Here is a 14,301-nt window from a genome sequence, read left to right on the forward strand (position 1 = left end):
AAGGAGCCATTAGAATGTTGAGATGCTCACACCATACTTCGGGTTCAGAAGATTCATTTTCGCCGGTGTCGTCCCACAGCGCAGAAGGTAGTCATTTTAGATCCACTGTCTCCATCTAGTGGTCGTATTGTAGACTTGCAAGTGTACAGAATGGGTTCTCAACGAAGATGGGATGTGGTGGCTTCCTACGGAAATGGCTCTGATGATGATGGGATGCGGAGCCAAAGAGGAAAATAATTTCAACCTCATCAAGACTTGGTGAAGATACCAGATACTTCCCGAAGGCCTTCCTCCACCTCTGGTGCTTTTTCGTAGTCACTCAGCAGTCTGAAGAAGACAGGAGGTCGGATCAAAAATGGGGTGCAGAAAGTTTTGTCTAGTCTGTGGTCCTTTCAAAGACTGCTGGGAGTCCACTCTCAGCCTGAGATACAGTGCATGAGAACCATGACTGGGCTGCAGGAGAGGTGAGCCTGTGTGCCGAGTGATCAGTCTGGGCTCTATTTGACACCATCATCCTTGATTTTGGGGTTGTTGTTCAGGTCTACGATGGGGGAGGGGTGGCCGGAGCTCAACCCTGGATCCATGAATAAATGAAATGCAGATGTTAAAGACACTGTTTTCCACAGTCACCGACTGTGCCCTTTGCCTTCACATACAGGAAGAGTCAAGAGTGGCGAGGTAAAAGTGGCTCAGCCACATAACCACACCGTCTCTTGGGGAATCAAAAGCCCTGGGAACCTCACCACATTCCCAAATAAACCCACATTACACAGCAAATGAGAAGGGATGGGGGGTGCCCCCCACACCCCAGAGGGAAGAGCTTTTGTTTTTCTAAGTCGGTGAGTCTTCTCGCTCAGTCGCCTCCTGGAGCTACTTTTCGAAGCCTTTCAACCATCAAGTACCACATCCTTAGCGCATCCACTGGAAGAAAGAACATTCCGTGTAGCCACTGTCTCTCCAAAATCATTTCCTGCCCGGGACACCAGCTGTCAGGAAGAGCTTAAAAAATCTGGAGGGTTCTGTCCACAGACTCCTTTATAGATAATGAGTTAAATGGATAAGCATGAAGACCGAAGGAAGAAAGAGCAAGTGCTGTTTTCTTATGTGGGGGGAACAAACCATTATTCTCTGGTAGGCACTTTTCATGTTTGTCACCAGAAATAGATCAAGAGTTTGTGTAGCTAACTTCTAAATGGCAAACAACAGTGAAAAATCTTTATGAAAAAAAAAAAAAAAAGGTCAAACTTCTCTCTGCATTCACAGCACATGAGTTAATTTTATACAGCTCAGAAAGGCTGTTTTTGCTCAGTGGCCTAAGTATTTTGGACTCAGATAGTGCTGGGTTCAAATACCAACTCTCACCCTATACTACCTTTGTGGCCTTGACGATATTGTCCTTTCCTGATATGTAGAAATGGGTAGAAGGATAGACTCTTGCAAAGGTAATATAATGCTAAAACGAGGCCATGAATCAACCCCGATATCATAGAAATAAGTTCCAGTTGTAATCATGGCCAAGATTCTGATGATAAGTGCTTCTTCATGCATGTTAGAAACCATATCTGTGCGTTCAAATCATTTTGTCGTTCATTCATTCTGTAATGCTAAAGATAGGTGCTATAAAGAAGCCAAGACATAGAACAATGACTGTTGTTATCATCTGCATTCTTGGCAATGGACATTCTGCAGACACGTCCCTCTGAGTGGACCAGTGGAGCCAGTGATTCTCAGAAAAGAAACAACCTGCTCTCCCCCTTGAAAGGCTGTTTCCGACTCTGCGTGTCACACTGGGAAGATGTGTGCCCTAATTAAGCAGAATGGCAGAGTCACAATCTTATTCCCTCGTGTCACTTTCCTCCTGCGCGAGGCCAGACCTCAGAACTCAGGAGCCATCCAGTCATGGCAGTCCTTGCTGTCATGCCTCCCTCACTGTTTCTTTTTCTTTCGTCTGGCAGGCAACTCCCCATCTGATGAGTCGGAGGAGCGGGAAAGAGACCCCAAGATGCTGACATTCCCAGAATACATCGCTAGCCTGTCAGACGCTGGCACCAAGCGTATGGCGGCTGGAGTCCGAATGGAGTGCCAGAGCAAGGGGCGATGTCCCTCATCTTGTCCTCTGTGTCATGTGACGTCCAACCCTGAAACCCCTGCTGAGCCAGTTCTGCTGGAAGTGACCAGAGCGTCTCCCATCTATGAACTGGTGACCAATAACCAGACCCAGAGGGTAAGAGTGCCAAGATAGTTGGCTCTGGGAGGTACCAAAAAGAGAGGGCTTGCTCCACACGCCAGTCCAGACAGATGATCTTTTTGTTCAGCTAAGAGCGGCACCTACTTTGTTTAGATCCGCATGTTTTCATAGTAAGTTAAACCAAATCAAGCACATGGTTTGCAATCACCAAAGCCATTGTAGTACCTTTTCCATTTAGGACACTCGTCTCTGTCTCCCCCTTGGAGGAGGTGGACAGGCTCCCCTAAGTGATTTCTTTCAATCTAGAACCAGCTGGCTGCACCTTGCTAGAAAGGGCATACCAAATACAGGTCCCGGTGGACGGACCTAACAGCCTCAGCCTGGAAGAGTCTGGTCTCCTAATTATCACAGGCTTTCAGGACCAAACACCACATCCATGCTGCTCTTTCCATGTTTTATTATGCTAGAAGGTCATGACATTTTCCAACCAATCCTTCTTTCTTTACCTCTCTGTTCCTAAGGATCTTAGGGGGAAATGAGTGAATGCCTAAGGAGCAGGGGCCGGGATGGGTGGAGCAGAGACTAACTTTCTTCCGTGTACAGACTAGAGTAAGCACACACACACACACACACACACACACACACACACACACACACACAAAGACAGCAGCTATGCCTAACTCTAAATATAGAGGCTCCAAGTGAAAGGCTTCTAAGACTATCTGTGAGGCAAATGGTGAGCTGCTTACCTGACTGTCAGGGATGCCCATCCAGGTGGGGTGATAATTGCTTGCTTTTTTCTCTTGAAGCGACACCTGCTGTGTCACAGTTGGTTTCATAGGTGTTGCTCAGACCCACAGGAGGGATTTTGCATGTGTGTTTCTCTCACCTACCCACCTCTTCCAGGGATATTTCAACGAGTGTCTGAAAATACAGTCTTTACCCCCACAGGAACAAAAAGATAAACGGTTCCTGCTGGCCTCCAGATTCATCCTGAATCTGAAGGAGATGGTTATGGGACTAAGATTGGGAGAACGGGACCTGAACCAGGAAGGAAGGGCTTGTCTCACTGGACACCCAAAGGTGTGTGGTTGACACAGTGGCTGCCTTACCCTTGTCCGCCTAAGATCGTACCCCCTTACGTTGCTGCAGCTGATAACCAAACACTCCCTGTGTCACCTGTCTGGCTAGAGTGGTGCCTGAGAGCTCAGTCGGGCCATCCTGTGAGTTAGAACTCCCCGAGCTAAAGAACAGAGAACAGCTCAGTGAGAGGCAAAGAACTTGGGGGCTGTCCATCAAAACCACGACGACTAAGGAAGTTCAAGTCCAGAAGCCCCTCTCTGGATCCTGCGCTTGCCAAACAACTTTCCATCTTCCCTACACCAGTTTTCACAGAGGGGTGGGGAAAATCCCGCCCATCTGGCCCCATGTTAGACCCTTCAGTTTCTAAATGCAGACAAGCTAGTCTAAAATGGAATTTGATCGCTATCAGGGGATTCTCCTCTTTTCTTTGCCTGACGTATTCCATCGTCACCCTCTCTGTAACTCTGTTTTTCTTTCTAACTTTTACTTTCTGTCAGAGACTATAGGCAAGGAGTACAGAGGCTGGGGAGTGGTGGCTCAGCATGACACTGGTAAATCCATGTGGGTTTTAATCTTCCCCTCCAATGCATGGGTTTGTTTTCTAACTATCCTTTTTGATCTATTGTCCTTGGGTTGGACTAGATAATCTCTGATGTCAGACTTCAATTAAATTTGTGATTAAAATAAACAAATAGGTTAAACCACTTAAACAACCCAACAAACTTTAGCTCACTACCTCCTATTGCAAATAGATGTGTCCTCATCTCATTCAAGGACACAGTGTCCTTGTCATCCCCAGTACTTTCATCACCAAGAGCAAAGGGCATACCCTGTATCTATTTTCTTGTCTGAGACCCCCATCACAGCCTAACTCTGCACTGTATTAGCAAACATTTTATTGCAGCAATCTTCTTGTTGGTCCTTGCCTTAAAACACCTGGACTTATTGCACAATATGGTCCTCTGGCCATATTGGCATTAGGGTAATTTAATGGTTCTTCAGACTAAATGCAATTTACAGTCTTTAGCACATCTTTACAAAGCTGTTCATGATCCTATCTGTCATCACTTCAATCGTTAGGATGTTAGTACTCTGTACTCCAGAATTTAGTTTTCCATGCCTCCTCAAACACAACACATCCTATTTAAAGGATTCAGTCTGTCAGACTTCCAAGCCTATGTCTCAATAACCTGCTCCATCCCACTTCTGTTGCTGGAAAACTCCAACTATCCTGCCATGTTTCAGCTCCAGCATCACTGTTTCCCAAAGTCCCCTCCTTCAGGCTGTCAGTCCAACTCAGACTGCTTCACAGAGCCCCCACTGTACATGTACACACCCTAAAGCATGCATCCCCCATGCTCATACTCGCTGTTTGTTTGTTAACTTCACTCTAGACTAGAGAAACGCTTTGTGTTCTACAGAATGCCTGGGTTGATGCAGAGTTGATGTTCTGCTAAACAAACAAATGAATCGATGAATTAATGAAAAAAAAAAATCTTCGGTTGATAAACCCAAGCTAGAAATTCAGATTTTTCTTGTTTAAGAAAAACACTAGCCAACATTAGTTTGTTTTTGTTTGTTTTTCTCTATACTCCACTAAATCTGTTAACAAGTATTAATTCCCCAGAAAGTACAGTGGAGGGCAAATTGTTGGTACAAAAGAAAGTGGAATTTTCCTTTCTCTTCTTTCTCAAAAGGGCTTCACTTTGATTCTTCTTTTCTCTTGTGTATTAGTCAGGTTTTCATTCCCGACATAATCAACTTAAAAGGAAGAAATATAACAGTTCCTCCAATTTTAGTGCATGGTTGCCTGGCCACACTGCTAGAGGCCTGTGCTGAGGCAGAAGATCATGACAGGGGTGTGTGACAGAGGAGCCTTTTCACCTCATTGTAACCGAAAAGCAAAGAGAATTCAAAGATATTCCAAGACTGATATGTAACCAAAAGCAAATTTTGGTGACTTGTGTCTTCCTAATGTCTGCCCATTAAGTTATGTATCAACCAGTGTACTAATATAGCGATGGAACAGTGTCTTCCAACCCCTCTCAGTAGTATAAGCATCTTGGATCAAGCCTCCAGCACAGGGCCTTTTGAAGAGGATACTTAATATCCAAACTGTAACAGATCCTCATCCAACCTGTTGCAGATAGATGCAGCCCAGGATTCAGACAATAGAAACTTTCATTGCATGGTACATATAATAGGTTGGGAGTTGAAACTTTTGAAGAAATGGCATTTAAAAGAATTATTTATGTGTGCTTTGCCATACTTTTTTATTAAAACTGTGATCATGTTCCATGTTTTAAATTTCAAAGTGGTTTATTGTTGTTCTTGAGATGGGACCTTCCCTTAGATAACACCTGTAATCCAGCACTACCTCCCCACCAACTGCAAAGAACTCTTTTGTCCTGTATCTCTTAGAGACACATTGATATTGCTAGTTGATTTTAGAAGTCTAGTTTCATTAAGGGCCCAGTCTTCTTAATGCTAGACTTTATACCTATATTACCAGTATTTTTGTGACCAGATAACTTTGAAAAGTAAAATCATTAATATGTGCAAATACAATTCAATGTGTATTTAGATCACATTCAGGCTCTCTTCTGCCCTTTCTTCCCTTCCTTCCCATTCCCTTTGCTCCTTTCCCTTTACTTAACACTTTCTCTTTTATTTTTCAGGTCATTTCTTTCTATACCTTCCCTATACCGGAGAAGTATATACTACTTCTATAGACTATATTTTCATCTCTTATTTATCTCACTTCACTGGTTGTCCTCCAGTGCTACCCATTTCCCCCCAAATGGGGGATTCCATTCTTGTTTGCAGCTGAATACCTCCTTGCAGCTTCCTGCTGCTGCATGCACCCATAGTGCTTCACCTTTTCCTTTGGATCCCACAACACAACTGTGGGCTTCGAGTAGTTACATGATTCCAGTTTGCTTGTTTATTCTCTAGCTGCAACATTTATACAGACAGGGGCCATATGTGTCTTCTTTTGCGTCACTGCATCCTCCGTGCTTAGCACAGGAAATGGCCCCTTATAGGTGGTTAGCGAACATTCATTGGCTGGGGACTGCATCAAACGGCAGGCACAACCCCGTTTTTATTCTGTCTGTCTCAAAGAGTCTGTCTTCCTAGTTTTAAAAAGTTCACCTTTGGATTTGAACTTCAGTCAGAAAAGCATAAGCTTGCTGGCGGACTCGGTATTCATTAAGAGCACGTATTGGGAGGAGCCTGAGTCCGGCAAGCCAGGCAGGGCCCAGTCCCTGCCACTCCCTCCCTCACTAGCCTATGACCCTGGGCAAGTACCTATCTGTCACTCTCAGAGTTCTTCACTGTAAGATATTATTACCATCTACCCAAGAGTGAGTATCTAAAAGGGCCTTATGAACTAGAAAAACACAACACAAATCATAACTATTTCTATTTATGGACTGATATCCCTTTTCCCCTCCCCTTTCTTCTCTTCCTCTGTCCCTCTCTTTCCTTCCTGCATTTCCTTCTTTTCCTTGTGATTTAGAGACTGAACTGCTACAGGACAGCTGTCTCCCCTTTCCCTAACTTACCAGTGTGGACAAGCTGGCACAAGAACAGAGGAGAGAAAATCATTAGAAAACCCAGGCTGAAGCTGTCAAGGCCCCAGAGACACAGCTCTGAACTTAAGATGGCCTGGAACCCTCACCCTTAGGCTCTCTGAGTTGAGGGAGCAAGAGCCTTGTGAGAGGTCATCACTCACAGGATCTGCTCATTTGCCAGAGAATTGCCCCTGTCATAAATGCTCTTGCCTCTTAGGTCTGAATTTATCTTTGGTTCTTTTATTCCACAGCAAACATCTCCATGAAATTACTTCATGTGAAGAACTATGCAAGACTGTAATTTTTATAAGGTTCTATGTCAGGTTCAACGCTGTCATTCAAAAACAATAATGTGTATCAGTGTGGCACATAATTCTCTCGCTGGCATAGATTGTTTCACTTAATTGTCGTAACATCCCTATTAGGAAAGCGGTATTTTTGTCAGAATAAAGAAAGTGAGTTTATGTAGATTCTCTAAGGTCACAGGCACTGATTGACAGAGCCAAGGTTCCCATCCACAGAGGACTGATGTAGATTCAGAATTCAGGCTTTATATCCCACAGCTTCTCCTATCACAGTCTAAGAAAGATGCCTGACACCTAATCGCACCCCAACACAGAACCATGTACATATTTAAAGTGGATCACAAAACAGGCTGAGGGGCCATGAAGGACTAGGGCAGGATGAACAGGGCAGGTATGGATTCAGAGAGGCATTTGACAGAGGGCAATGTGCCTCTGGGTGGAAGGAAGAATAGCAAACACAGGCCAGGCAGAGATGTGTGGTGAAGAGTCATTGTTACTAGAGCCCACACAATGAGCTGTTTTAGAGTACAGTTGGGGTGCGTGTGTGTGTGTGGCAGTAGTGGAAACTGACTTCCTTTCAAAGTGAAATCTCTTATTTGTTTATTTATTTACTTACTTACTTATTATTAATTACTGAGACAGCATTTCTAGCCAGGAGAGGTCTCAAACTTATATCTAACTGACTTCTAACCTCTGATCCTCCTGCCTTCAAATGCTGGCATTACAGGCATGTGTCACTGCACTCAGTTTATAAGGTGAGAACTCTTAACTGTAGGATACCCCAGATGTCCTCCTCTAGGGCTGAGGTTACACCCATATTCCATTTTCTGGGACACGGTTACAAACTGGAGAATGGCACCCTTTCTCTGAAGGTGACTTAGGACCACATAGGACCCTGATGCTAGGTCTTCTGATAAAGAACATGCAGCCCTGGCTTCTTAACACTTACTCTTTGCTTTGTTGTTGTTGTTCAGCTCTTACAGGAGGCCACCATGAGCTCTCTCTGGTGTTCAGGGACTGGCGATGTCATTGAGGACTGGTGTCGATGTGACTCAACTGCTTTTGGAGCGGATGGACTTCCTACCTGTGCGCCCCTCCCACAGCCCGTGTATGGCTCCCTTCCCATGCCCCTCCCCTTCATGCATGCCTTCAGCACCATTATGCAAAAGAAGGAGCAAGCAGATGCTAGTCTCAAAGTAACCAGCTGAGTGCTGGGAATCAGAGAGATAAACGTGGCACAGTTCCTGCCATCGGGAACTTTCAGTATGATAGAAGGAGCAGGCACACAAGCTGTTTACAGGAAGTAGTGTGAAGAGCTGTTCTTTGAGCCTGCATTTGGGCAATGATAAAGACTTTATGGAGCAAATAGCAATTAAACTTCTCTCATACAGAGGACAAGGTAAGACAGCATGGGTAGAAGATCATGTGAGTAGCAGTACTGTTGCTATGGAGAAAGTTAGAGATCAACAGGGAGGGCAGAACAAGACCAACAATACTACCGCTTCTCAGTGACTTCCTGGGTGCCAGGCAAGTAAGCACTCTTATTGCCACACCTTCAATTAATAGACAAGGAACTGACTTCAACAGGCTTGAATTTTTCCCAAGTTATAGAGCAGGAAGCAGCTCACGGCTGAGAGCAACCGTGATATGAGAGAAAATAAAACAAATAATCTTGAGTTAAAACCAACAGGGCATGGAGACTGTTTAACTATGGGGGTGAGCCATGGGTGAGAAAGGACCCATTGGGAGGTATGCAGAGTTAAGGAGAAAGAGGACTTGCCTGTGAGCTATTAAGGGATAATTGTATAGATATTTAGTAGGCAAGGGGACAGGTAGAACTCTGTGAAAAAATTGAAAAAAAAAACAACTAAAACCTAGAGATAACAATATTTCAACCAATCTCAGAAAAATGGTAGATGGAGTCACAGCTGGGAGGAAGGGTGATCTGTAAGCAACACACACTGAAGGCCTGGAGCAGACACGAGGGAATGTCTGCACTGAAGGGCTACATGGGCTTCTGCAGAGCTGGCTGAGAACGAACACGTCTGAATTCCTAACCCCTCAGAAGACATTTAAACATAACTGGCCAAGATGAGGGGAGAGGGCACATGTTGGAATTCAGGTTGGTCTTCCACAGGGGTGAGGAACACAGTGTTATTTCTGTGACATAGTGCTGGTAGGACAGGGCAGTGGAAGATGTTCCCATGGATTCATAAGGCTAGGGAGGCCCAGAGCGAGAATTAAGACCTGCAGTAGATAGAGGTCTAATTACATAGAACAGTGGACCATAGCAGGAATCTACAGGTAGGGGCTGCTCTCTGACATGACTGCAGGTAAGGATAGATATCAAAGAAATAGAATTGAAGGAGAAGAAAACCGAGAAAGAGGGTAACATTTACCAACGAACCATCACTACAAGCCAATTTCTTCCTTATGTATGTGCCTTTGAATAGTCTGGCCATTGCTTTCCTGCTCTTTGTAGTTGTAGCTTGAGTACCTGAATCAAAATAAAACAAGTTTCTAATCAGAAAAAGAAAGAAAGAACGAAAGGAAGGAAGGAAGGAGGAAATGAAGGAAGGAAGGGAAGAAAGGAGGGAGGAAGAAAGGGAAGAAGGAAGGGAGGAAGGAAGGAAGGAAGGAAGGAAGGAAGGAAGGAAGGAAGGAAGAAAGAAAGAAAGAAGAAAATCAGTCACTGTTAGATGGATTCACCAGGTAAGATAGCTACTGTAAAAAGGTAATCTGGAAACTGTCAAACCAAGGGACCCAAGATCCAGCCATGATACCTTAAGGCTGATTTCATTTCTAAGCATGTATTAACCAAATGTGATACCTAAAGATCAAGGTATCATACACAAGAAATGTATATTAAAACTATGCTTTTCTTGTCAGCTCTGATCACTTTTCTTAGTAACAGCTTTTATTTTATTTTATGCAAGTCTTATTTTTTGATTTGTAGTTAGAAATAGAAGTGTATTCTCCTTTTACATAAGTCCATGTAAATCATACACACTTCTCTTTCTCAATAGGAGCTGGCCTTAGTTCATATTTTCACAGAAACTGAGTTCTCAGAAAGTTTAGTTACTAACTTAAGCTTCCTAATGTTCTTTTCTTCTTCAAAATAGCATTCTGCATATGACTCTAATTAATGAATTTGTCAATATCCGCACTGTTTTGGGTCTATTCCATCCTAATGTCATATGCAAACTATGCACTCCTTCATGGTAGCTGCTAGCAGATGACCATGTGTTTCTTATTATCTTCCTACTAGTCAAACTGCTCCTTATTCCCAAAACAGCATCCCTTGATTTCATGTGAAAGTTTCAGCACATGAATGATCGTACATTTCAGGTACTTATCAAATTGCACAAAAGATGGGTTGGGGTGGGTTTGTGCACACCCACACGTAGCCTTCCAACCAATAAACGTAAGAACCTAGGTGTTGAGGTGAAGCTGGATATTACAGGTCAGTTGGTGTGCTGCAGCTGTGCTGTCTTGTCCTTTGGGTCTTGAGACCATGAGAAGCGCCTGTGAGATGAATAGAAGGTAGAAGGCTGTGCTTGCAGACTCGTTTGACATAGAAGAACCAAGGACAAAGATGTGGGTGAATGCTAGGGATATTGTGAGAGAGGAGGACAAGAGTGAGCAGAAACTGGGAAAACACTCACAGTCTAGATGTCTGAAGAGAAATAAGGACTTGGAAGCAAGAAGGAAACCTGAGCCACACACAAGAAGTCAGAGCAAGGAAGCAAACTGAAAACACTTGGACAGGCAGGAGAGCCACACCAGTGAACATCAGCATTGATTACTGAATCTCTATACAGCGCAGAGGGGTTTAAGACAGCAAGGTGGGCGGTGTTCAAAAGACAGCTTGAAGAGAATGAAGTGACTGTGAACTGAAAATAAAGACAAACTGGGAACTGAAGTAGGAGCCAGGGTTCAGAAGCACCCAAAAGGACAGACAGAAACTGACATCAGGTCCTGAGCAGCAGACGTGGGGTATCACCCCAAAGAGAATGTGGCAAGTTGGGCATCTTTCTCCCTTGAGCATCACTTCTACAAAGAGCCTGTTCTGAAGTTCAGTCAGCAGGTGGACTGGAGAGGAGAGCGTATCAGAACAAGTGTCAGGGGAAGCAGGGCCTGCCAGAGCCTAATGGTTATAGAACTTTAACTGCGCTGCTATTGATGCAATGTTCTCTTGGTGACACCTTCAGTGGGCTTTGACGTACATATTGCATAATATTTGCTCGGAGTTCCTTGAGAGAAAACCCAGAATTTATGTTTTAAACTATATAAAAGAAACCTATCAGTACATCCCAGTTCCCAAACAAATATACCATGTAGACCTTCATTGATCTTTGCATATTTACTTATGTTATGTATTCAGTCACAAGATCCAAACATAGACCTAGGGCTTTGGGAGCCTTAGCATCTAGTGAAAGAGAGACAAGTGCTTCAGAGACTAGAGTAGTCATTGTAAGAAGAGTTTGTAATGAGGTAGTTGAGAAGATGGCTAAAGACTGGCACAGGTCTCAGCTGGGTCCCCATCTCATGTTTCTTCCTTTCTGCACTCAGGCTGAGACTTTCCACGGTACACGAACCCAGCAGCACCCTTGTTGTCCTGGAGTGGGAACATTCGGAGCCACCAATTGGAGTGCAGATCGTAGACTACCTGATCAGGCAAGAGAAAGTCACTGACCGGATGGAGCACTCCAAAGTAGAGACAGGTGAGCACCGTCTCCACCCCCTGGGGCAAGTCTTATTCCAAGGCAGTAAAAGTAAAAGAGGAAAAGTATGCTCTGCCTTGTGCCATTGCTTCATGTCCCCAATATTTCAGGGAAGCACAGAGAAGCACAGAAAAGTCACAAGTGTTGTCTCTTCCAGGCAGTAGCCATCTTGTCTACTTAAGAGTTTTTGCATGGTGAGCATCTGACAAAGTCTTGTTTTGATTTTGCTTTTCTTGTATTTATAAAAAGAGGTGTCCGTTTCATTGCCTCGAGGCACACTCTCAAGCAACAACAACGTCCACTAGTTACCCTAGCCCACAATTAAGAAACAATTCTCTGCTAACCGCTGCCATGATTACAGAAAAAAAAAAAAGATTCCTTTGCTAATAACCCCCTCTAGGCAAAGGCATGTGCAAACAGATGCTCTTGATCCATGTCTTGTCCTAAAGCAAACTGACTTTTGTCAAGTCCTGAGAGAAAAGGGAAGCCTTCCACGAGTAGAAATAACCCACAGAAATAAAAGTCCCATGCCTTACGACTCTACTACCAACACATAGAGAAAAGCCAGCATAAGTAATCCTAGGACTTTCCCATAAAATATGGCCCTTGTTGGGAATGAGGAGGGCCATAATCTAAGAACTTCTAGTGAAGGTCCATGGTGATGAGGTTTGGAGAAACATCTTTTGGGCATGGAGAGCTCTCACTGCTGTTTCTGAGGCTGTTCCTTGGTATGTAGGTATGTTAGGCTCCCAGGACTAGCACAACTGTTCTCCATAAATGTCAAGGTGTTTCATGGAAAATTTCGCAAATGTGGCCTATGCATTTTTCCTTAGTAGTCCTTGAGCTAATGCCGGACAAGTGGCTCTCAGCTGATTGGCTAACAGAGAAACCATTAGCAAAAATTATCTTCTCCCAGGGCTCCTTTCTCCACTACAAATTAAGAAGTTTTAGCAAGTTCTCAATCGCGTTGCCCATTGTACGGACATCACTGTTTCTCACGCTTCTCCCATTCTTTTTCCTTTGTGCAGAAACAGTGCTGAGCTTTGTAGATGACATCATCTCTGGAGCAAAGGCCCCATGTGCCATGCCATCTCAGGTGCCAGACAAGCAGCTCACCACAATTTCTCTTATCATCCGATGCCTGGAACCTGATACCATCTACATGTAAGTAGCACACACCTTAATGATTCCTTACCCAGAAAGTTCCAGGATCTTTGCTGGCTCCCCTTTGTTGCCCAAGTTCCTTCAGGGACTTTCAGAGATTCTTTCTTTCTTTCTTTCTTTTTTTTTTTTTTTTTTTTTTGCCTCTGCAGTTATGTCTCGATAGGCATTGTGGAGAAACTTCTGGAAGAAGTCTTGTCATAAAAGAGTTTACAATATGCAGAGGAGATAGATAGGTAGATAGATAGATAGACAGATAGATAGATAGATAGATAGGAATACATGTTAATTAGAAAGGCCAGGGACATGCTGGGAAGAAAAAGGGAAAGTGATTAATTCTAAATAGATTCTATAACAGATTATATAGAATTCAATAGCTACTGTGATGCAAGATAAGACACCCCCCCCCCCAGAGCAAAGGTAGAGAGACGTGAAGGGAAGCAGTGGGTGGTCAAGAGGTCTAAAGCAGACGGTAAATAAAGCAGTGGAGGAAAATGAACCTGGGAGACTAGAGTGAATGCTGTTTGTCAGAGAAAAAAAAAGGGTTTTTTTTTTTTATTTTTTTAGGAAGGAGGACAATGCCAAGAACTGTGCTTTAGAAAGCCATCTCTAGTGGCTCTGAAATAATTTATAGCATTTAGAACTGGTCAGCATTTTTCTTCAAAGAAAATATAGTGAGTTATATCAGCATGCTTGGAACATCCCTATGTTCTCTGTGAACTCTTCCCATCCCTTCCTGTTCTCTGGGAACAACTGTAAAATATTTGTGAGCAGAGACATAAAAGATGCCAAAAGAGGAGATATGGTGATAGAATCTAAGTCATGTTGGAAAAATTCAGGGTCTAACGCAGAATTCATAATGATTCAGTTTGGAAGCTTTTTGACCCCATCAGTATGAAAAACATCTAACAGTTTACAGATGAGGTCACAGGCATAGAGTCAAGGTTTCCAGAATAAATCATCTCCACTTCCTCTCTTAAGGAGTTCAAAGACAGAAAGCACTAGAAATCTGAGTGTCATTGATTCTGACGAACTTAGAGATTCAGCTGCGTATCTTCCATATAGAAATAGGAGGTGTCACTTAGGGATGTTCAGGATACAAGTGAAATAGATAAAGATAAGTGATGAGATTCTGGAATGGATGTACACACAAGGATGACAATGCCAACAGCAGAGACATCTGTCTGCTCCTGGGGCAAGGATGCCATGATCCGTAACAGTTCTCTTGATATTGGATAGCTGTGGTCAAAGGAAGGGCTGAATGT

At 43.7% G+C, this 14,301-nt stretch overlaps 1 protein-coding gene across 3 annotated transcripts in view; it reads left to right on the top strand.

The window, feature by feature from the left end:
* Astn1 (astrotactin 1) overlaps positions 1–14,301 on the top strand; it is a 321,092-nt gene that overhangs the window by 284,297 nt on the left and 22,494 nt on the right. For all 3 annotated transcript variants that reach the window (XM_060364528.1, XM_060364526.1, XM_060364527.1), the window contains exons 17-20: positions 1,956–2,224; positions 8,126–8,259; positions 11,724–11,875; positions 12,904–13,039. In XM_060364528.1, coding sequence (XP_060220511.1) covers positions 1,956–2,224; positions 8,126–8,259; positions 11,724–11,875; positions 12,904–13,039 — 691 coding nt within the window. The remainder of the gene's footprint in view (positions 1–1,955; positions 2,225–8,125; positions 8,260–11,723; positions 11,876–12,903; positions 13,040–14,301) is intronic.

This window comes from Meriones unguiculatus, chromosome 11, assembly GCF_030254825.1.
Source record: "Meriones unguiculatus strain TT.TT164.6M chromosome 11, Bangor_MerUng_6.1, whole genome shotgun sequence".
Lineage (NCBI taxonomy): Eukaryota > Metazoa > Chordata > Mammalia > Rodentia > Muridae > Meriones > Meriones unguiculatus.